The sequence below is a fragment of the Amphiura filiformis genome, chromosome 4, assembly GCF_039555335.1.
Source record: "Amphiura filiformis chromosome 4, Afil_fr2py, whole genome shotgun sequence".
Taxonomy (NCBI): domain Eukaryota; kingdom Metazoa; phylum Echinodermata; class Ophiuroidea; order Amphilepidida; family Amphiuridae; genus Amphiura; species Amphiura filiformis.
In genome coordinates, this window is record NC_092631.1 from 12,513,023 (window position 1) to 12,534,382 (window position 21,360).

Consider the following 21,360-nt stretch of genomic DNA (forward strand, 5'->3'; position numbering starts at 1 on the left):
ATTTACACACAGTATATTGTACTCATCTACACATGGCAGCTATTCCACTTACCCACTTCTGGCACTGAGGAGTCGACTTCATCATCATATTATCACAGTTCATTTTCGTCAACTGTGAAAATTTGACTGTGTCTTATCAAACACAAGCCCTTTCTGTGCATCTTTCAGTCTTCCTACTACCCTCTCATGAACATGATCAATAGACCACAGTTCTGGCAAAAATTGAGGTTGCATTAAGTCTACAAAGTGTTGGCGCCATCTTCTCTCAAATTTGACAAGCCCAGTGCACCCTTCTTTTTCCATTATTGCAGTGACCACTTTCTCGCCATGTGAACCAGTGTATTCCTTGTTTGGTTTCCGTGTTTGTATTTGAGCGGCTTCTTCCAGAAGCTCCTTGGTAACCTCTTCCACCTGATAATAACTTCTAATTGTTTTCTCAAGTTCTTTAACCCTGTCTTCTGGAAGAGACTTGGTCTTCACATGGCGCAGCAACCCTTTGGCGTGTGAACGGACTCTGGATTTTGCTTCATCTGCTACCATGGGGGAGTTGATGGAAGAGATGGGGGCATTGTATTCTTGCACTAGCGTTTGTCGTAGTGTGCTGTCATACAGCCAGCTGTTTTGATGGCATGGGAGACAAAGCAGTAGGACATCGTGGGAAGCGTGGTTCTTAAGGTACTCTGGGAAAAATCTGCAATGAGAGAAATTGCAAAGAAAATAAGGTATTACATTACTGTTTATATTAATACATATTTTGAGCTATATATCCAATTGTGTTAACTATTCATTGAACATGTAGCATTTGGATACATGTATTGTAGCACTTGAATTTAGCAAAATAAGATTTCTTTTAAAAAAGTTTACAAACATTGCTTTCTCTGGTGCTTTTCATAAGTTTGTTCAATCAGCATCTTTGAGAGTAACAGACCTGAAACATGGGCATATAGCTGGGGTGGAATTGGTGGCATCAAACCATAATTCATTAAAAGAATCCAAAAAATTATCCATTTTTGATCTTTGGGTTCAACATGATACCACTATTGTTCATAAAGTTTGGGTTGAGGTGAAAAAAAAAAGGTTTAAATAGTCCTTTCTTTCAGCAAAGTCCACTTTTTTTACTCTCTACATGTAATATCAGGTCCTCCACCCAAATAATCCTAACTATATTGACCAGGGTTGAATTTGACAGACTTGTGTCTCTGAAAGAACTGTACCATCAAAAATTGTACTTTTGAGTATTTTAATTCTGACAAATATAAAACCTAAGCAACTTTATAGTAAGGCAGCTTTCATGTACTTTTTAAAAATTTAATGCTTTTAAAATTCGTCCTTGAAATACAAGACTTTTATGCTGTTTCTTCATTGAATCCTTTCCACAGATTGGACTGTTCCAGTTGAAACCTATACACCCCCTATATGGAAGACATTACCTTAATCTCCCACACAGGGGTGAGAATTTCAAATGGGGTTACCTGCATGGATGACTCCATTTGAAATCAACACCTCCTGTGTGGGACACTAAGGTCATGTCTTCCATATAGAGGGTGTATGGATTTTAAATTGAAGAGCACATTAATACAGCAATCAGAGCTCTGTAGCTGAAGTATCAAACACTATGTATTACCATATATGATTCAATGCACATTATTTTTGACTTGTGCAATGGATTGGAAATGAGGGCAATTTTCGAACTGACCTTTTTGTTAAATCCCATAATTCTTTGCGGTTAGACCTAAGATGTCTTCATTTGACGCCACGCTGACTTGTAATGCGTAGTAACAATGTTAACTATATGCACATCTGGCGTGACATCAAATGATGACAACTCGGGTCTAACAGCAAGAAATTATGGGATTTACTGAAAAGGTCAATTGTTAGAATTCAACAACAAGGCAGTAATTTATATGTTGCTTTTCATCGTATCTCTAAACTTTATAATAATCATAAAAGTATACATATTCAGAAATGAAATGACACAAAGGATCCAACAAATTAGATTCTTGCAAAAATGAGCAGTTTTTGAGAAAATCACAAAATTTGATTTTTGAGGAAGGCATACGGACCATAGTTCATTACTTAAATTACACTCTGTTCCATTGCTCAATAAAATTCTCAATATAATAAATTTTCTGATGGTACAGTTCTTTCAGAGACCCCCTGTATTATCATGTTCTTACTTCTTGTATTCATGTGGCACTATATTTTTCCTGATGTAAGTGTCTTCTCTTCCACAAACAACACATCTGTTCTCTTTCTCCGATAGATAATATCCCCGATCAGGTCCCGGCGTGCCTTTAGGTTCAAATTTTAGGCGAACAGTAAACGGTTCCTGGCACTCCGCAACACCAATATCTTTGTATATATACCATTCAGCTTTCTTCCTGTCACATGTGCATAGCAAAGTTCCATCTGGGGCTAGGAGTTTACAGTTGTGATACATGATTGACTGCCTTGCTTTGTACGCTTTTGTTGCACTGCCTCGATTGCCACTGCCACCACCACGAATTATGGGACTTGTTTCACTGTTGGGTTTACTCTTTGGGTTGAACTTGTATTTGACATCCACAATACCTTGACAGAGTGGCACGACACTGGACCAGATAATTGAATCCAATTCATGTCCATTATATTTGATTTTCTGATTGATAACTTCAAAGAAGATAGCTACAGCTACAAAAGCATCATGGATAGCATACTCCATTTGTTGCCATGACAAATGAAATGCTTCCCAGTTACTGCATCGTATGCGATATGATTTATTTAGAGTTACATTCAGAAGGATTTGGGCTAGTCTACTTAGACCAGCTCCATGGCAATGAGGTCGGAGGTCACGTCTGATGTGACGTACTACCATGTAGCGAAGGTCAACACATCCAAAGGTTGTGATGTTGTAGTCTCTTTGGAGCTTTACTGCATCATCTAGTGTTGCAACACCAACTTTCAAAATACTGAAAAGATAAATTATGAGCATAACACATTACATTTTATCTGGGATGAGTTCCATGCCCTGTTATAGTCCCACCTATTTTGGGAAAAATTCTAAAATCTAAATGTCAAAGCTAAGTGGAAGTTGCAATCTTAGAGACAAATATTAAGATACTACCTTAGGTGATTGATAATGATGAATTTATGTCATCATATTTCAATTTATCAAGGGCAGGACTATAACACTTGAGCTAAATTAGTACAGAATATCTTTTTTTATTATAAAGCAAAAAAAAGGTTTATCTCAGCAACTTTTGTCCTTAAAACACCAAGTGCTATCCATTTTTCCATGTTGTATGTTACACCCCATACATTTGTAAAACTAATGGATGTGTGATAATCACTTTTATAATAATTTTCTACAGGGTGTCCAAAAATAAAACAGACCCCCAAAGAACTATCTAAACATGTGCTTTAAACAAAGATTTGTTGTTTACATTTAGGGAAATGTGGTATATTTCAGTATAATTTCAAACATAGTTGTAAATTTGCCTAATTTTGTCTAACCAGAACAAAGGATCAATCACAATGATGTTTTTCACACAGAAAAGGCCAAGTGTTTCATCATGAGCCATTAGCTGCTGATGTTGTTATTTCTTCTCTTTTTATTTGAAACAGCAGTAGGCCAAATGAATTAAGAGGGACCCCACCTAACTATCATACATGGTTGGCCAAGGTCAAATTTTTTTTATGGTGTTGGTCGAAAGGGCTTTGGGTGTTGATTGTAAAAATCCACTTTGCTCGCTCATATGTTACCCGTTGCCATGGTAACGACCCGGAATGTATTTTAGGTGATTTTAGCTCATTTCAGGCTGAAAATGCTGAAATTTGCCTAATAAAGAACGGGCCATAGCTCCATTATTTGAGAAGATAGAAGAAATTTGATTCGATGCTTATAACGGACCATCTATCTACTTTCCAACAAAAAATAAAAATTATTCATGAGGTGTTCAATTGTATCTCTTTTTGACCTGGCAACACTTATAGTTTTGCCATTTTGAAAAAGTGGCAATTTTGACCTATTTTTGAGGTGCAAACAAACTATTGGCCATGACTCCCAGAATATTGTAATTGTGGTTGTGAACAAAGCAGACCATGCCCCATTCAAAATTGATATAAATGGCTTGGGGGATTATATTAGTAAAGCGGAGTGTTGCCAGAAAATAACACATTTATTGAAAAAGGCTATATTTGACATTGAGTGTTTTTCCCCTGTATTTACGTAATACTAAACATATTTTTTATGCATGTGCATCATGTTATCTCACAGTTGAATGTTTTTGATCTAGATATTAAATATTAAACAAACTCAATTTCTATTTTGATATTTAAAGTGTTGCCAGTATTCATAAACTGCATTTTAAGGTATTTTAGTCAATTGGCACATATTTAAAAGTCTAAAACCAAATGATAAAAGTATAATCACTTGGATTATACTTCTGAATATTGATGTAGCAGGCCTTTCAACTCATTCAACAATAAGCTATGGCAACTGCAGTGTTGCCATGAAATAAGCAAATTTAGTACTTTCTTTCTACAGACTACTTTGTTATGCCTTGATTTTTGGGAATTTGAGAATTCAATTCTAAACAAAGTGTATTATGTTTTAATGTACTATATACACGACCTGTGTTAACAGAAAAAAGACACACTTCTGCATTGCAAACATTACAAAAAATATGAATTTGTCTGTCCTATTTCTCCTAACAAGAGTTATTTAACATTCTCATGATCGGGGTGAATTTTGGTGGAAAACACCCGGGAAAACATGCTCCTTGCGCCGTTTCTTTTCTGTTCTTTTCTTTTTCTTCTCTTTCTTGCTCTCTCACTTCTCTTTAATTTTTTTTCTTTAATTTTTGTCAGGGGGGCACTCTTCTCCCTGTCCCCATCCCAGCTACGCTACTACAAACAGAACAAAATGTTGACCCCGTTTTTTAGTCGGTGCATAATAGTTTTATTTTTGATGCCTCTATTGAACAAAGAATTGTCCAAAGGTGAAAAGCATCAAAAGTTGCCCAATCGCGGATTTGCATCATTCGGCTTTACGTTGTATTTTATTGGCTCTCTATATATTTATGTCTAAATAATGAGTATATAGACATTTCCCAGTAAATTTTAAACACTTCTTTTAAACACTTCTTTACTTTTAAATGAATAAAAAACGATATAAGGAACAGTAGAAACATTCCAACTTTGAATAAAAACAAGTTCAAATGAACATTAGGAAAACATATATATTACAAGGAATAAACCAATAATCTGAAAACATCAAAACACCGTAGTGCAGATGGCGCTGGCATGCGAATATATTGAGAAAATATTGAAGAGAAAATAAGCAAGATACTGCAGCCTAAAATTAATGCTAAATTGAACCCTTGAAATATAGGCCTATTGAAAAACTGGCAAAATCATGCAACAAAGAAGAAAAAAATGGAATTAAATTGCGAATATCATAAACATAAGAGTAACACGATTATCAATGTATCATTGCCCTCTATCCCACCTTTGTCCAGCCGATACAGTAGCGTAACCAGGATATGTTCAGAGGGAGGGGGGAGCATATTTGGGGGGAGCATATGGGGAAAAGAATATTAATTTCTTCAAAAGAATCACAACCGTTTACATTAATCAGGGACTTAAGGGGGTACTACACCCCTGCCCAATTTTGTGCCTATTTTTGCATTTTTATCAAAATTATGGCATTAGGGACAAGAAGATATGTATATTATAGGGGCAAGGACTACAACTACTGCACTGGAAATTTTATTTCAGCACAGCCAACAGTTGTGGAGTTACAGTCAAAAATGAGGGAAAACCAATATTTGATCAATAAATCAATAACTACTTGCTTTGTGTTGCTGTATTTTCAGTACAGTAGTTGTAGTCCTTGCCCCTATAATATACATATCTTACTTGTCACCAATGTGCTATAATTTTTGAGAAAATTGCAAAAATAGGCGCAAAATTGGACAGGGGTGTAGTACCCCCTTAAATTAATTGTATCAGTCACTTAATACTCCTAATTAGTCGGAGAATGGAAGAAGCTATGCGGTTAATGCATTTCTTAAATGTAGCGTATCTTTGAAGTAATAAAAATGGAATAAAAATGGTGTAATTTTAAAATGAAAAAAGAATTCTCTGTAATTCTTACAATTATCCATATATAAAAGTGTACTTGACATGCTTTGTACCAGGGACGTAGCAAGCGGGGGGACAGTTGGAAAGTAGATAGATGGTCCATTGTAAGCATCGAATCAAATTTCTTCTATCTTCTCAAATAATGGAGCTATGGCCCGTTCTTTATTAGGCAAATTTCAGCATTTTCAGCCTGAAATGAGCTAAAATCACCTAAAATACATTCGGTCGTTACCATGGCAACGGGTAACATATGAGCGAGCAAAGTGGATTTTTACAATCTACACCCAAAGCCCTTTCGACCAACACCATAAAAAAATTTTGACCTTGGCCAACCATGTATGATAGTTAGGTGGGGTCCCTCTTAAAGACATATCTTTCATCCTCCAGACAGTCAGTGTGAATTTCAAATGGGGTTACTAGAATGGTTGACTCCATTTACACCTCCTGTGTGGGAGATTAAGGTTATGTCTTCCTTTCAACTGGAATAGCCCATTTTACCTTTTGTCTGCTAGAAGATCCTTAAGACATTGTGGTATTTGTTGCATGTGACAAAGCTGTATTAGCACACATAAGCCATTTGCTGCAGCCAGTTGTAGGAGAGCCACACTGTTGGCTTTACCAGACTTGGAGCACCACTCACAGTCCAATCCAAGTACCTACATTGCACAGTGATGGTGGAAAAAAGGGATAAAAGACAATTTAAAAAAAATTGTGCAGATCTACTTTCTTTATAGAAAAACAGCAAAATACTTAAGGGGTGTCTTTCCCAGAGGGGATGCTTGTTTAGGCTGGACATAAAATTGTTTCCTGTGTAGATGAACCTCCCAACACAAAATTGTTTCCGGGTGCTGGCACGAAAATATGTGATTGATTCTGGCTTCCTGACCCAAAACATACAAATTTCTGAACCACTGAACTTCAGGTGACCAGGCATATACCCCAAAGTCACTTGCATTTATTATTGAGGGCATAATTAACTATACATTTGTTGCCGAAATGAGTAACATGTAATTGAGAAAACAAATGGACGTAGCTAGTTCTTGCTCTAAGCCCTCGATATGGCCATTTCAGTGTTGCTCAGAACAATAAAATGCAAAAGTAGTTGAATTGGCTACATGTATATCACAAAATCAATATCCCCAAAATCCAACTCATTTTGTTTGATCACATCACAAAATTAATGATAAAATTGTCAAAATTAATGATAAAACTTTCAGAATTTTCACTGTGGTTGACTCACTTTTACTTTCTCAGTAGCTTGTCTCAATTTTGCTGTAGCATTTACACATTCCTCAGCATTTCTCACCACTAAGACCTGACGCATTTGTCTCCATATGGCGTGGCCATCCCACAATCCTTTTCTTTTCCTGTTATCAGGGACAGCTCTCCTGAATGTTTTCTGATACAAATACAATGCTGCCGTCAAGGAAATGGTGAGAGCTGATACGGATATGAGTTGCATTGAACCTGAAGATGACATTGTCCTGTAAATCATGAAATCAAAAGATTGTGGACTATTGGTATTGATGAAATGTGAGATGTTTTCAAGCCTTGAAATAAAAGGGGCACTGGGAGCAAATTTACCCTCGCAGAGCAATCATTTGCTCCTGGTTCTTTCACATAAACCAAGAGCAATTTTCTAAAACAAATTGCTCCTGGTTTCAGTTTGGACTTGATTCAGTAGTGCTGGTGTGCGGTACTGTATGCAGAAAAAGATTTACTACAGTATGTGAAAATTACTCTTGTTTCTTCAGAAATTGCTCCTGGTTCCTGTTAAATCCCAGTGAACCAGGAGCAATATGTTCCTGATTCCAGTCTGCTTTAAGGCTTGGATATCTTCCCAATATATCAAAAATGGAAATAACTTTGCACATGAGTAGTGGCAGTAGCCTGTATGATACCACCTCACAGCACTTGCCCAATGGAAACACAAAATACATGTATTATTATTAATACTTCTTGTGCGCCAAGCTATTACTTTTAAAAGTCCTTGACCCATTTGACAGCCTCGTCTCGAGTCGTCTTCCAATTTGATGAGATTTTGGTATGATGGTATCATTGTAATATCGTGTTTCTCTCAGTTACCATCCTGAAATTTTATGTTTCAAATCGACATACATGTATTTCCAACAAAAGTAAGGCTTGTCCAATTGTCCATGTATGTCAGGTGAATTCAAATTTGCCATAAAACTGCATCATTTTATATATCAAATTAAAGCCCTTGAGTAAAGAAAGACAAAACTGAGAACCTTTTTGTCATAGCACTTTCTGTAGCAAAGTTACAGCTTATCAAAGATTGACTTTCATCAAAAAGATTCTGCTGGCAAAATTCCCCAAAACGGCATTTCGGGGGTGTTTCTAGATCTTAGTCTCATTAGGTTTCCTTGACCTAACTGTTCTTTTAAATTTCTATTAGTTGTCATAAATTAAGGATTGAAATGGATAGATATGTTTCACCTAAATTGCCTCCAGAACGGAGAATTTGTAAATATTGTAATCTCAATGAAATTGAGGACGAATTTCATTTCATTATGAAATGTTCCTTATATAACGATATCCGTAATAGATTTATGACGTTTATGACGTTAATAGATGATATTTTTTCCACTCGCCGTTCCGGCTCGTGGAATGGAACAATCCATCTTTCACCTCGCGATTATATTTCGACCATCACACTCATAGACAGTTAATATTTGTATACTATTAAAGCTTACCTATTTTGCTATTTTAATTTGATTGAAGAGAATGAGATCCAGAAATATCGTGATTAGATTTTCTATCATCAGGTGTAGTCAGTGTTGTCCATACAACTTACATGTGATGTATATTAGTTATTTTGTACACACATTCTGAGGTAGTCAAACAATCTTTCATTTCGTGTTGCAATCAGTGACCATGCATGACACAATGCTATCTGTCATTTCCTATGATGATTACGTAATCACACTTCGATGTTGTTTACAAATTAGAGCAGTGTTTCTATAATTCACTTGATATCACTCACTGATTTAACTTGAAAATTAAGAAATACACTTTCCTGTCTGAATACAAAATGCGATGTAAATATATTTAATGAAATTTAAAAAGTGAATATTCCTTTAATACACCCTTTTAACTGAATTATTCAGATTTTAATTTGGCTTTTTTTTCTCTCATCAAAACTTCATTCCCAAAGATGGCGGATGTTTCGAAAACAGAAGGAGTTGCGGAAGAACTGGTGGAAAAATTAACAGGTTTCAAGGTTAAATTCCCATGTTGAAATGTTCATCATTATCTTAAGACCATTTCCTTTATTGTTGTTGATGGTTTCGTAAAACATTAAGTCAATAGATTAGCGTAAATTAACTTAATTTACCACCAATAATCACCAGTGTCAAAATTCTGCACCCGTTGCATGGCATTTAAGCTTCTTCTTCTTCTTCTTGTTAGATACTGGCCAACATCCCTTTGCGGAATCAAGCGGTCAGGGTGTTGCGCATGCAGATGGTGATTTAGTTGTTCTGGTTGGTTGCTTTGCTTTGGTATTGTTCAACTGCGTTTTAAAATTGGTTGGGGTCTGTTATTGCGACAAGTGCTTCAGTTCAGGTAATGAGTTCCAGTCTTTTATAGTTCTGGGAAAGAAGGAATGCTTGTAACAGTCCTTTGATGCTGACAGTGGTGTATATGATCTGGAGTTCGTACATACTCACGATATAACGACGTTTCTGATTGGATTTGCGCCTTTTTTTGCTGGTCATAAATACCGTTTATGACCAGTACGCAGGGCATAAATAAGCTGCGTCACGCAGCGTTGGAACCCAATTAACACAATCCACGATTTGCTAGTGTTGCGTACACGCGCATGTCACCGCGCCCATCTCACGCGGAGCGCAAAAGATAACGCGTATCACACGTTGACTCCCGGCCGTTGACCTCATGAGCCGAGCTGCTTCCTGCAAGTAGGCCTACTCATTTTCTTCCAATTTATGAAGGAAAACGGTATGGAAATGTTATTTAAACTTGTAAACCCTTATTATTTTCATCTGTATTGAATTGCTAAGAATGTTGGGTATGTATGAACGGGGTTCATTCATAGGATTTCGGGCATAAACAGCGATCATGCCCTCAATCCTATGAATGAACCCCTAATTGAAGTGCCGTGAGGATCGTTGGGTAGGCTGAAGGAGGGTTCCAACTGGTAAGGATAGGTGACCGTTGATTGCCTTGTGGAGAATGGTGAGACGCCTTGATTGTCTTCTTGACGCTAATGATTCCCATTTCAATTTCTCCAACATTGCTGTAACACAGCCTTTTGACCTGCTTTTGTAGTCCTTTAGGCAGAACTGAGCACCTCTCCTTTGTACGCCCTCCAACTTGTTTGTGAGAACTTGGGTGTATGGATCCCACACACTTGACGAATATTCGGTGAGTGGTCGAACCAAGGTTTTAAATGCTGTCTCTTTAATATGTTGAGGGCATTGGTACAGATTTCTTGAAATGAAGCCAAGGGTCCTATTTGCTGTTGCAGTTACGTTGTCAATATGCTTATTCCAAGTGAGGTTGCTGGTTATCAAAACTCCAAGGTATGGGTGACTGTCAGTCTGCTGCAGGATTGACTCCCCTAGATTATATTGAAAATGCTTAACAGATCTTGCGTGTGTGAGTCTCATCACAAAGCATTTTTGGGGATTAAAGTGCATCTGCCAATCTTTTTCCCAAGAGACAAGTGTGTTTAAGTCCTCCTGGAGGCATTTGGAATCAAACTCATTTTGGATTTCTCTGTATACAAGCATGATCGTGAGTCGTCTCTTGAAAAGAGCGAACACTGGAATTAATGTTGTTGGGTAAATCATTGATGTATGCCAGGAACAGTAGCGGCCCAAGCACCATGCCCTGAGGGACGCCCGAAACAACGTCGGTCCATGTCGAATGCTCGCCACCGACGACGACCTCTGGACACGATGCCTGAGGAAGCTAGTGATCCAGGCATGTGTTTTGTTATGAATGCCGTAGCGTTTGAGTTTCTGTAAAAGGCGATTGTGAGGGACGACATCAAATGCCTTTGAGAAGTCCATTATTACCATATCAATTTGTGTTTTGTTGTTGAGTGAAAGGGCCAGGTCTTGAATGGTGAGAATGAGTTGGGATTCTGTGGAATGTTTACTTCTAAAACCATGCTGTTTGTCTCTGAGAATTGAATGGAAATCAAAGTGATGCATGATATTTGAATGAATTATATGCTCAAGGACTTGGCAGCATATGCTGGTTAACGACACGGGGCGATAATTAGATGCCAGGGTCCTGTCCCCTTTCTTAAAAATTGGGGAAATATTTGCTTGTAACCAAGACTCGGGGAGCTCACTGGTGTCAAGGGATCTCTGAAAAATGACACTGAGTGCCGGTGCTAGTTCATCAGCACTGCAGCAGCCAGCTTGAGCAGCCGGGAGGATATCCCGTCAGGACCTGTTGCTTTACTTGGATCCAAATCGTTAAGCAACTTGGCAATACCCTCAGTAGAGATGAAGATCTCTGGCATGCTGGGAACATGCGAACTTGATTCCTGGGGAAGATTTGGGTTTTCATCAGTGAAAACTGATTTAAACTGATCATTTAAGATCTCGGCCTTGAATCTGTTTTCCGATTCAAGTTTGCCATCCCTTTTCAAGGTTGGAATACCTGTTGAGTCAACTTTCAGACTCTTGATAAATGACCAAAACTTTTTTGGTAAATCAGAACAAACAGATGATATGTAGCTCCTGTATGCATTTCTTGTGACCTTGTGCGTATTTTTACGCTCATTTGTAAATCTTTCAAAATTTGGTTGGGTGTTCTCCTTTTTCAGGGCATTAAAAGCCCTCTGCTTGCGTTTATGCAAGCGACGGATCTTCTTTGTGATCCATGGGGATTGAGTACGTTTGGAAATTACAAACACAAACAAACAATGACTTATAATCAAATTCAGTAAACCTTTGACGAGCACGTATTTTAAGTATACATCACGTATTTACTGAGTTGGACGCACTTGCTTCTAATTGGCTGCTGAGGCAATCTGCTGTTGCCGAGTGGAAATTTATGAATGAACTGTGGCTGCGCCGCGTACGCGCTGTTAGCTCCGAATTTACAACATCACGGTAGTCACGCTCGTCAAAGTTTTGCTGCATTTGATTATAAGCTGAATTTATACTCAATCGCTTTTGCAGGAAAGCGATTTTCACGCATGCCCAATATGTTTACTTACATTTCCAGAGCGTCAAGCCGATCAATCGATTCAAATCGCGGAGGCAAAAACGACGTCGCTTTTGCAAGTTGAAGAAATCTCAACTTCCCTGCGATATTGCTTGACACGTGAATGCATCAACCAATCATATACAACCATCTGGATCTATTATTTTGCTAATTAATTTACCTTTCTCGATTATTAATTTTTGGTGATGAATTCAATTAATTCAAAGCAATAATTATTGACAGCAACTGATGTTTTTAAAATGTATTTTGTGGCATTTAGAATATTTTAATTGTTGTCTGCAATCGCTACCGCCGTGATAACTATAAATGCAAAAGCGATGAGCGATGCATCACAAAATTCGGTGATTGCCCATTGCTTTTCAAAAGCGTTTAATCGCAATTGCTTGGCGATTGAGTACAAATTCAGCTTTACAGCTACTATAAATTTAGACTGAATGAACATAGCTGTTGCTTTCAACAGTTGTACTCAATCCAACCGCGATCATTTATCGCGTATTTCAAGCTACAAATTACAATGTGTTCGCACGACTGAAAATGTTTTCCTATTTTAAAGTATTTACAGTCGGGAATCAAATCCTTCAATTAAGTCCAGTTTATACATCACAGAATTTAATTGTAGAATTTCTTCTCGCCGCCATACACTGCTTAGCACGTGCAGAAATAGGTAGTGTATGGGCGATGTCCGTGATTCGGAAGTCGCATAAAGCCGTTGGCATTGGTCAGATATCCCGTGTTCAGGAGGATTCATTCCTGTGCACCATGCATGTTAAAGTATCAGAGCTATTTGAAAAGAGAAGGGGGGCCATCCCTGGTTCTGATATCTGCTCTCAATAGTCACTCAATCCTAGGTTTCAGGATAAGTTAGCGAATAGTGATGGTACAACTGGACAGTTGAAGCTGCCGACTCAATGAAATGAAATGACTGGCCTTGGAATGTCACGAGGAGGGTGAGCATTTTCACGGAGGTATAAGTGTGTTAGTGTTATAGACCTGACGGGGAAGTCCTCTTTTGGTCTGTACCCTAGCGCGCTTGCCTTTTAATCCCAGGGTCGTGGGTTTGAGGACCGGAAGTGGTTCGAGAAGGCGCAGGATACTTCCATGAGCGGTTTGTGACAATACAATACCATAATTAAAATTTTTACCAATCACACAATTACATCATTCATGGTCATGATGGTTGAATTCATTCACTTCTCTTTGCGTTTATAGCACACACCTTGATGAGTCATGACACAGTCGCACACCAAGGGTGTGCATGTCACAGTGTACAAGTACATGCAAAAAATCGTCACGCTATGTCAGACTGTATTGAAATTCTAAGTGTGGTGTACCGGTATCTATTGATCATGTGTTGAGTGTTGACAAACTATGTATTATAATATAACATTACTCAAGAACTCTAGCTTCGAATTTGCACACGATAGTTACGCATTTGATTCTAGAGTATGTTTACTATCGTTTTTTAGTCAGTTGGAGTTGACATTTTTTGCAACAGATGCTATTTATTCTGTTAGGCTATGGGAATTAAAGTTGTAGATTAGCGTCCAGCACTTTTTGAAATCACATTTTGAAAAGAACCCATTTCATGACACATTTTGTAAACTGACATTGTTATGTATTTACACTTACAGAATGGGGGTGAGAATTTCAAGCGTACCATGCAGTATGTGCTGTCTAACATCAAATATCACCGCTATCTAGATGTTAACAGTCACACAGTCAATAAGGAAATCAAAGGGTAGGCTCAACTTATGTTGCAATTTATACCTTCAAGCTTGTCAGGGGAAAAAACAGTACTGTTGTTAAATATGTGACCTGCTCTGACAAAACCAGGAACAAGTCGGATTTTTGACATTTCATGATTTTAATAAAAATGTAAGCACTAGCCAATAAGCTTTAAAATGATACCACATTTATATAATTATAGCATCAATACTTTTCAAGATATGGATAATTTTGTAAATGATAACTTGATATTTTTGCCAAATTGCTATTCTGAGTAATGGGCCGACTAGCTTCCTGCCTTAAGGTCCGTTCATACTACCACCGCATTTGCGATGCGTTGCTTTGCGATGCCGATATATCAATTACTTTTTGCCGCAACTCAACGCATTTCCAAGTTAAAATGTACAGCGTGTCCCAAAAGTAACTTAACATTGTGAATTGGCCATATCTCAAATATTTCCTACTTCATACCAAAATGGAGAACACATTCATATAGATTGATCTTTTAGAATTAGTCTGATACCAAAAAACAGCATTATTGATGACCCTTTGACCTTACTGTGCGACTGTACATATGTGTGTATCAAACCCACAAAAGCAAGCTCATGTGTTCTTTGTTCAAGCACATGAATGATGTGCTTCCCTGAACAATAGAGTTGGTTCACTCACTGCATGCGCTGCATTTAGGTATGAACATTCATGGATTACATGGCTTAGCGTAAGCGTGACTGCTGTTTTAGATTATAATTAGGATATATTGACAATATTAAACTTTACTTTAAAACAGTTGATGAAGTGAAGATGAATTTTCTATAGATCAACGGATTCAGGTCGTATGGTTCTTTGCGAGACAAAGTCGGACAAACTCACTGAAGCAATGTTTAAGGAACAGTTTAATGTAAATTATGCACTACCCAGCGAAATACAATCCAGCAACTAGTGCTGAAATTCCTATCAACTGGATCTGTTCATGATCTACTTCGGGCAGGACGTGGAAGAACAGGAAGATCGGCTACAAACATTGATGTCATACGAAGAGCGGTGGCGAAAAGCCCAAGGCGATCAGTACGTCGACTTTCAATGGAGAACAACGTACTGCGTACAACTGTTCATCGAATCCTCAGAAAAGATCTTAAGTAGTTTCCATATAAAACCCAGATAAAACAGAAAATGAAGATTACGCATTGAAAACAAACAAACAAACAATCAAACAAACACAGCCAAATTAAACAAAACAGATTTTAAAATGATAACAAGTTATATCGTGTTCACGTCTCAATTGACGAGACTTATTTTGCGTTTATAAAAGTGGGTTTTACGGTACGGTAGATATCCATTAATTTCATGCCAAAGTGTCAAGACCACATAGGCATGTTTGGTATCATAACATTTCTAAAAGAATTATCTACATACTGTGCAATTTTTGTAACAACACTATTAACCCAACGCAAGTTATGGCAAATTCACGATGTTAAGGCACTTTTGGGACACCCTGTATTTAACTTCATTGCGATATCGCAATGCGGTAGTTTGCAGTACGATGCAATGCGGCAACGCAACGCATCGCAAAGCACCGCATCGCAAATGCGGTGGTAGTATGAACGGACCTTTACACAAGATTGAATAGGAAGTTATCATAGTTCAACTGTTATTTATTGATTTAATATTTACCTCTTTCAAGGATTTGAAAGTCCACTCAGTCCCACAGTTAAATACCATGAAATTAAGAATTCCAAAATGATATTTTTATGGGAATGTCATCTTTAAAGGCCTATAACTCAAAAACATATCTGGTAACTTGTTCCGGGGTTTGTTGGAGCTGGTCACATATATACATATGGCCATGTTTTGTAATTAGCTAATTAAAAGCACCATGAATATGACCTAATAATTAGTGCACCTCCCCTCCCCTCCATTTACAACTTAGATGAAATAAAAGGAAGTTTTTTAGAAAATATGTGCTAGCATATTGCTACATTAGTATTGGCTATCAGCACTAGACCAATTAATGATGGACCTTATATTCATGCCAAAAGAATCACAATACCATACCAAGATGTGAAATATATTGTGAATGGATGTTTTTATTAAGCATCGGTTGTATTGAAAGTAAGCCTTCATGGATAATATAAATATCAGTTTAATTTGAATCAAGAATTAAATTGGTGATTTTGATTTAAACTTTTGATCCAAACACAAGGAATTAATTCCTACCTCGGAATTTTCAGATGGTACTCCATCTTTCATCAGCGAGTGAGTGACTGTATCAGGTCGTGATTAAATTGAATTAAATTGATTAATGATGAATTCACCCAGGGGGGGCACTCACATATGAAACTTGTAAGCATCCGCGTGAAAGAAAATGTGGATTTAGGGTGGTTTTGAAAAGCAAAATGAGGATCCACGGATTCCGCAAGGATCCGCAGATTCCGTGCAGATCCGCGATTAGGGTCTCAAAACACTCATTTGACTAAAAGAACAAGTGTTTTTTAAGGACAATCCTCTCTTAGGGTAGTTTTTAAAATCACCCAATTAACAGACATTAGTGGTGGCATCAAATTATTTGGCACAAAAGAGTGGTTTCTGAGTAATTCTACCAACCAGATTTTTTAAAAATCGGAGCCAACTTTGACAGCGCCAATTTTAAGCTTACTCACACGCAATGTCTATTAGGGGTAAATTCCAAAACCAATTCCTTGCTTAGGGTGTTCTTATTTGAGTAAAACCCTTGTTTAGGGTTAGTTTGACAAATTTTCGACATCCTAGCTTAGGGTTATTTTTGAAAGTCAATTCACGCAGATGCTTACAACTTATACATGAGTGATCCCCCCAGATGAATTTACTACATGTACTTTCAGTGGATAAACTCTTGGTAATATAACATGCACTCATCAGTCTATACAATAGCATGAGATTTGATAAGCGTTGTAGTCCAGTCCACCACATATGAATCCCTAGTCTGTGTTCTTGACTCGCATAAAGTGTTATAGCCAAATTGATACTCAATTATTAATAGCGAGTTTGACTTCCTCATTTCTAATTTGCTTAAAATTGGCAAGGCTATAAGGCCTGTTTAATATAAAGCCTAAAATGTGTCTCATTTGGGGCACATGACTGTAATCAATGTGATGATAGCTCATAATCAATGTATGCAAACTACGAATTTGAAGCAAATTGCATCTAGGCCTACACCCCTACATAGGCATACCAATGCACTAACTGATATTCATATTAATTCATAGTTACTTAGTACTTTGTTTCTGTTTCACGAGGGCCGATCGCCGTTGACACTGTGCAGTCTTGTTCCTGTTCACCGAACCAGAAATTACCCATCATGCAACGCTAGTTCGCCGAATAGTCGCGTCCATTTAGTTCCTCGTGGTGACGCATCCCGCTTGGGATTGATACAAAATACAGGTTGTTCTGTCTAGGTATGAGACTACCAGGCCAGTTTGTGTTTCTAAATTTTATTTTACAGTCAAATAAATTAATTGCAAAAAACCCGAGTAAAATCGACCTAAAAATAAGCGAGATACGATGTTTTATATATTCTTTTTACAAAAAAAATTGATATTTTGACTGTTTTGAAACAAGAAATTTAGATTTATACCATTAATAATCCAAACTTTTTATTTCAATACTAGAGTTGGGCGACTATCACTTTTTTCCTAGTCGACTAGTCGGCAGCAAATAGTCGCGACTACGACTATAGTCGCGACTATCTGTGGTTAAAATTGGACTGAAAAATCGGGTGAAAGATTGGTGGCAATTAGTATTTATAATGCATGATTACAGGACCTGTGATTGCCGGCATCGCATCAGAGTTTGCTACACAAACCAGCACTTTTGCGATACAAATTGCTACACTGTATCGCACGTTTGCGATGCAAATATTTGACTGTAAAATGCTGTAATATAGGCCTAACTTTTCTGTTCAATTAAATTCACTTGCCACTTTCCAGCAACAGCACAAGAAACTTCATATAATTTCTCAAACCTTCAATATTCCAATAGCGATCTTCGCTTCGTTTCCATGTTTTGCTGTGCATGAAAATATGTAAACATGCCGATGCGGCAGTGCATATTTTCCATGGTATGCTCATGAACGTGTTGCATCGTGCATGTACGATTAACTTTCACCTCCGACCTACGTCACCTGACCTCATCTAGACTACTGCATTTGTCGCTACAGGGGTGGCATTGCAACATTACGACTGTTTGTCAGCTAATTTGTTTATTTTCCTGTTGCTTTCTAAATATTCTGTTACCACAATAAGCATAGCTTTTTGAAATAACGTGAAAAGTACTTCTAATCTAATAATATTTTCCTAAATTTTCCTTTTTGGAAAACACTTCTCGGAAGTTCTCGCTGTTTCTTTCCAAAGTTGAAATAATCTCATACCTTCAGTAGTTGGTACAAACACCCAACCTGGGTCTGTACATGCACGCTATGACGCTGCTACACCTGTTATCGCTGCATAAATTGTAATCATAATGAGATGTTCGACAGTTCTAAGTAATTTGAGTTTTTTAACGGCTTTTATCTTGTGGGAAAGTAGTTCAACAACAAGTCAATAACACCAATTTAATGATGATTTATGGACATTATGATTTACTTGTTGGTTAGTGTTACTATTGGTAAGACAATGACTAACATTTTTTCACATTTTTCGCAGTTTATATGTTAGTATTTGGTTGGTTTTGGTGCGAATAACTGGCACTTTTAAAGTAATTTTTTAACACAAAAATATACTTGCATTAGTCGACTTTTGGTTTTCAATAGTCGTAGTCGTGACTATCAGTAATAGTCGCGACTCTATTGGCGACTTATTCGCCCAACTCTATTCAATACCATAAACATTGACTGTCGTGCTCATCAAAACTAGAAACACATTTGGTCGGAAATGAAATGAAAGTAGTGAATTTGAGCGATATTTGTGGGCCGTATTATGCACAGAATTGGCATTAAAACATTTAAAAAAAATTTAAAACATTAAAAAATGAGTGGGTCTCAGCGCTATAAAGGTCTACTGCGTGTATGTTTGATATAGTAAAAGAAGCAAAAATTATATTCCGTGATTTGATACTTTTTAAAGTGAACAAAATTAATATAATATAGAAATCATGCAAGAAATGATCACGCTATAATGTCTCGATATTAAAATACCACGATGCGTGTATGCCTATGCACTGTTTGCTGTATCGATTTTTAATAAAGTTCATTGTTAAACAAATAACGGATGGTCTGGTTAACAATAGATGGGTCATAATTGGGGAATAATCAATAACTAACGGTACAGTTGATGATGGATCCATAGTGAAAAAATATTCAATAACGTGTATAGAGGGCAGTGCGAACAAGATTCCCAGATCGGTCGTCGTGGTTTGTTTTTTTATGCCAAATAGGGCTGAAGTCAGTGCTTTAATGACCAACTGATGCATATTTTCTCAAAATCTTTACCACCACTGAATTTGATTTTGCAACCCCTACCTACATTGTATAACCGTATAAATTCTTTTTTTTCTTGCTTCAACAGAGTTTTGGAGAAATTACAAGTGCATTCTAAAGCCGACAAAGCTGAGGCATTGCAGGCCGTAGTGGACAAATTCCTAGAGGGACCTCTTGTGTCTCCAAAGGCATCTCATCCTAAGGTATGTTCAGATCCATGTGTCATTGTAGATTTGGCTCATGAAGGAAAAATATTGAATCTATTGGATCACTTGGTAAAATCATTTATAAAAAGCTGATTATTTTGAACAAGAGATCGTGTATACCGTATCCCATCAGAACATACCATCATGTTTAGCTATAATAAAAAAAATGCCCATCGGTGGGTGGAAATGTACCATCATTTTTGATGTAGGTCAAGTAATTATACTATAACATATTCCTATTGTGGTCACCTGCACATGTACTTGGCTAATAGTGTGCAGTACTTGGGTAACACCAGTGCAGTACAACTGCCAGTTGGTCCTGTACATGTATAGCTTGTACTGTGCACTGTGTAGGTATTATGTACATGTACCAGTTAGGTTCTTTGGTAACAGTGTACTGCCCAGTTTACGGTTACGGTAGTCATTATCTTTTACCCCATGAGCATTGTCAGCAGAGCCCTACACTTAATTAAATCCAAGACTCCCATATCATACTAATTGAGACTGAAAATCACACTGAAACTACCGATTAAAGCTGAAAAGTATACAGTCTTGATACTACCACTGAAAAGAGTTATTTTGTTACTCAGGTCTTTTTCCAACCACACTGAAAGATGAACTGAAACATTTCTTGAAATGAGTGGCCATTCACTAATCCCAGGGAAATAGTGCTAATCATGGACTGAAATGTATTGGGTCATGTTATTGTTCAGGAAATTAATCCCCTGGACCATTGTTCATTATGAGCAGACAATAGCCACTTTTTTTTCAAGCATTGGGGTCCACACTGAAAAATAAACTAAAAAATGCCCAGAATAACACTGTAAATGGTTTTCCAGTGTGCGTTTAATCTGCATTGTATATGTTTCTTTCAGTCTGACGCACACTATTCGGTGCTCTCTGTGTTGTTACTGCTTGCTGGTACACCAACATCTCAAGATTATGAGGAGAAAACAGAGCATGAAAGACAGAGTAAGGCATTAATAACTTGTTATCTTATACCGTAGAATTCCGCTTACAAACATATATGCCTCTAAATGAGAGACGACAGGCAGACACCCTCCACAAAAACATTATTTGGAGTTTCAGCAACTCTATTACTGATGGAGGTGGCTGTACAAACATGTATTATTGTAAGACCAATCTATTGTAATGTTTTGTGGAGGCTGTCTGCCTTTCTTCAAAAAACAAACCTCATTTAGATTTTTGTTTTAGATATTTGTCAGGCAGCATACCGATTTACCAATACCTATTTATAGTGTATTTGAATGATTTGATGTGAGTAAATGAATGTGGTAAATATTATTTCAAGGGGCATTTTGTGATCCACAACCTCACCCCCCCCCCCACTTACTTTCAAAAATTTAAGATATTTATGCACCATCAAAAGAAACCTTGGACTACTTAATGTATGGACATATAACATTGCTTGCAGACTTGATCGTTTGCCAAAGAGATTCTCCCAACAGAGTGACCTATGAAGTGTTGTAATATACACTGTAGACTAAATCCTCCAGTCTCGAATATACACACGGCCGCTACACTGTGCTGTATACGAGGACTGAACACCAAACGTGTTCTGAGCGTGGAGGACTTTTGAGCTCATTAATAAAACGCGTGCGACTTCGCGCG

At 37.4% G+C, this 21,360-nt stretch overlaps 2 protein-coding genes across 4 annotated transcripts in view; one reads left to right on the forward strand and one right to left on the reverse strand.

Annotated features, from left to right (window-relative positions):
- Positions 1 to 3: 3 nt before the first annotated feature.
- LOC140150554 (exonuclease 3'-5' domain-containing protein 2-like) lies at positions 4 to 9,064 on the reverse strand. 3 transcript variants are annotated; one of them, XM_072172589.1, is made up of 5 exons: positions 8,939 to 9,064; positions 7,430 to 7,607; positions 6,622 to 6,779; positions 2,178 to 2,948; positions 4 to 691 (listed from the first exon to the last, which is right to left on the reverse strand). In XM_072172589.1, the coding sequence occupies exons 1-5, from the start codon at positions 8,995 to 8,997 to the stop codon at positions 109 to 111; spliced, it is 1,749 nt and encodes a 582-aa protein (XP_072028690.1). In that variant the 5' UTR covers positions 8,998 to 9,064; the 3' UTR covers positions 4 to 108. The 3 variants fall into 3 exon arrangements, with proteins under 3 accessions (XP_072028690.1, XP_072028688.1, XP_072028689.1); XM_072172587.1 differs by having other exon boundaries at positions 7,364 to 7,607; XM_072172588.1 differs by having other exon boundaries at positions 7,364 to 7,607; positions 8,838 to 9,044.
- A 226-nt stretch (positions 9,065 to 9,290) lies between these two features.
- Positions 9,291 to 21,360, forward strand: part of LOC140150555 (gamma-tubulin complex component 5-like) — a 46,505-nt gene continuing 34,435 nt past the window's right edge. The window contains exons 1-4 of the mRNA XM_072172590.1: positions 9,291 to 9,364; positions 13,980 to 14,086; positions 19,611 to 19,725; positions 20,604 to 20,700. Coding sequence (XP_072028691.1) covers positions 9,299 to 9,364; positions 13,980 to 14,086; positions 19,611 to 19,725; positions 20,604 to 20,700 — 385 coding nt within the window. The 5' untranslated portion in view covers positions 9,291 to 9,298. The remainder of the gene's footprint in view (positions 9,365 to 13,979; positions 14,087 to 19,610; positions 19,726 to 20,603; positions 20,701 to 21,360) is intronic.

Coding starts and splice junctions, on each gene's coding strand:
- LOC140150554 (XM_072172587.1), bottom strand. CDS start 8,997: ATGAAAGATTGTTTGACTACCTCAGAATGTGTGTACAAAATAACTAAT. Junction 7,608..8,938: donor ATAACTAATATACATCACAT/GTAAGTTGTATG, acceptor CATGATTTACAG/GACAATGTCATCTTCAGGTT. Junction 2,949..6,621: donor GATCTTCTAGCAGACAAAAG/GTAAAATGGGCT, acceptor TTATCTTTTCAG/TATTTTGAAAGTTGGTGTTG.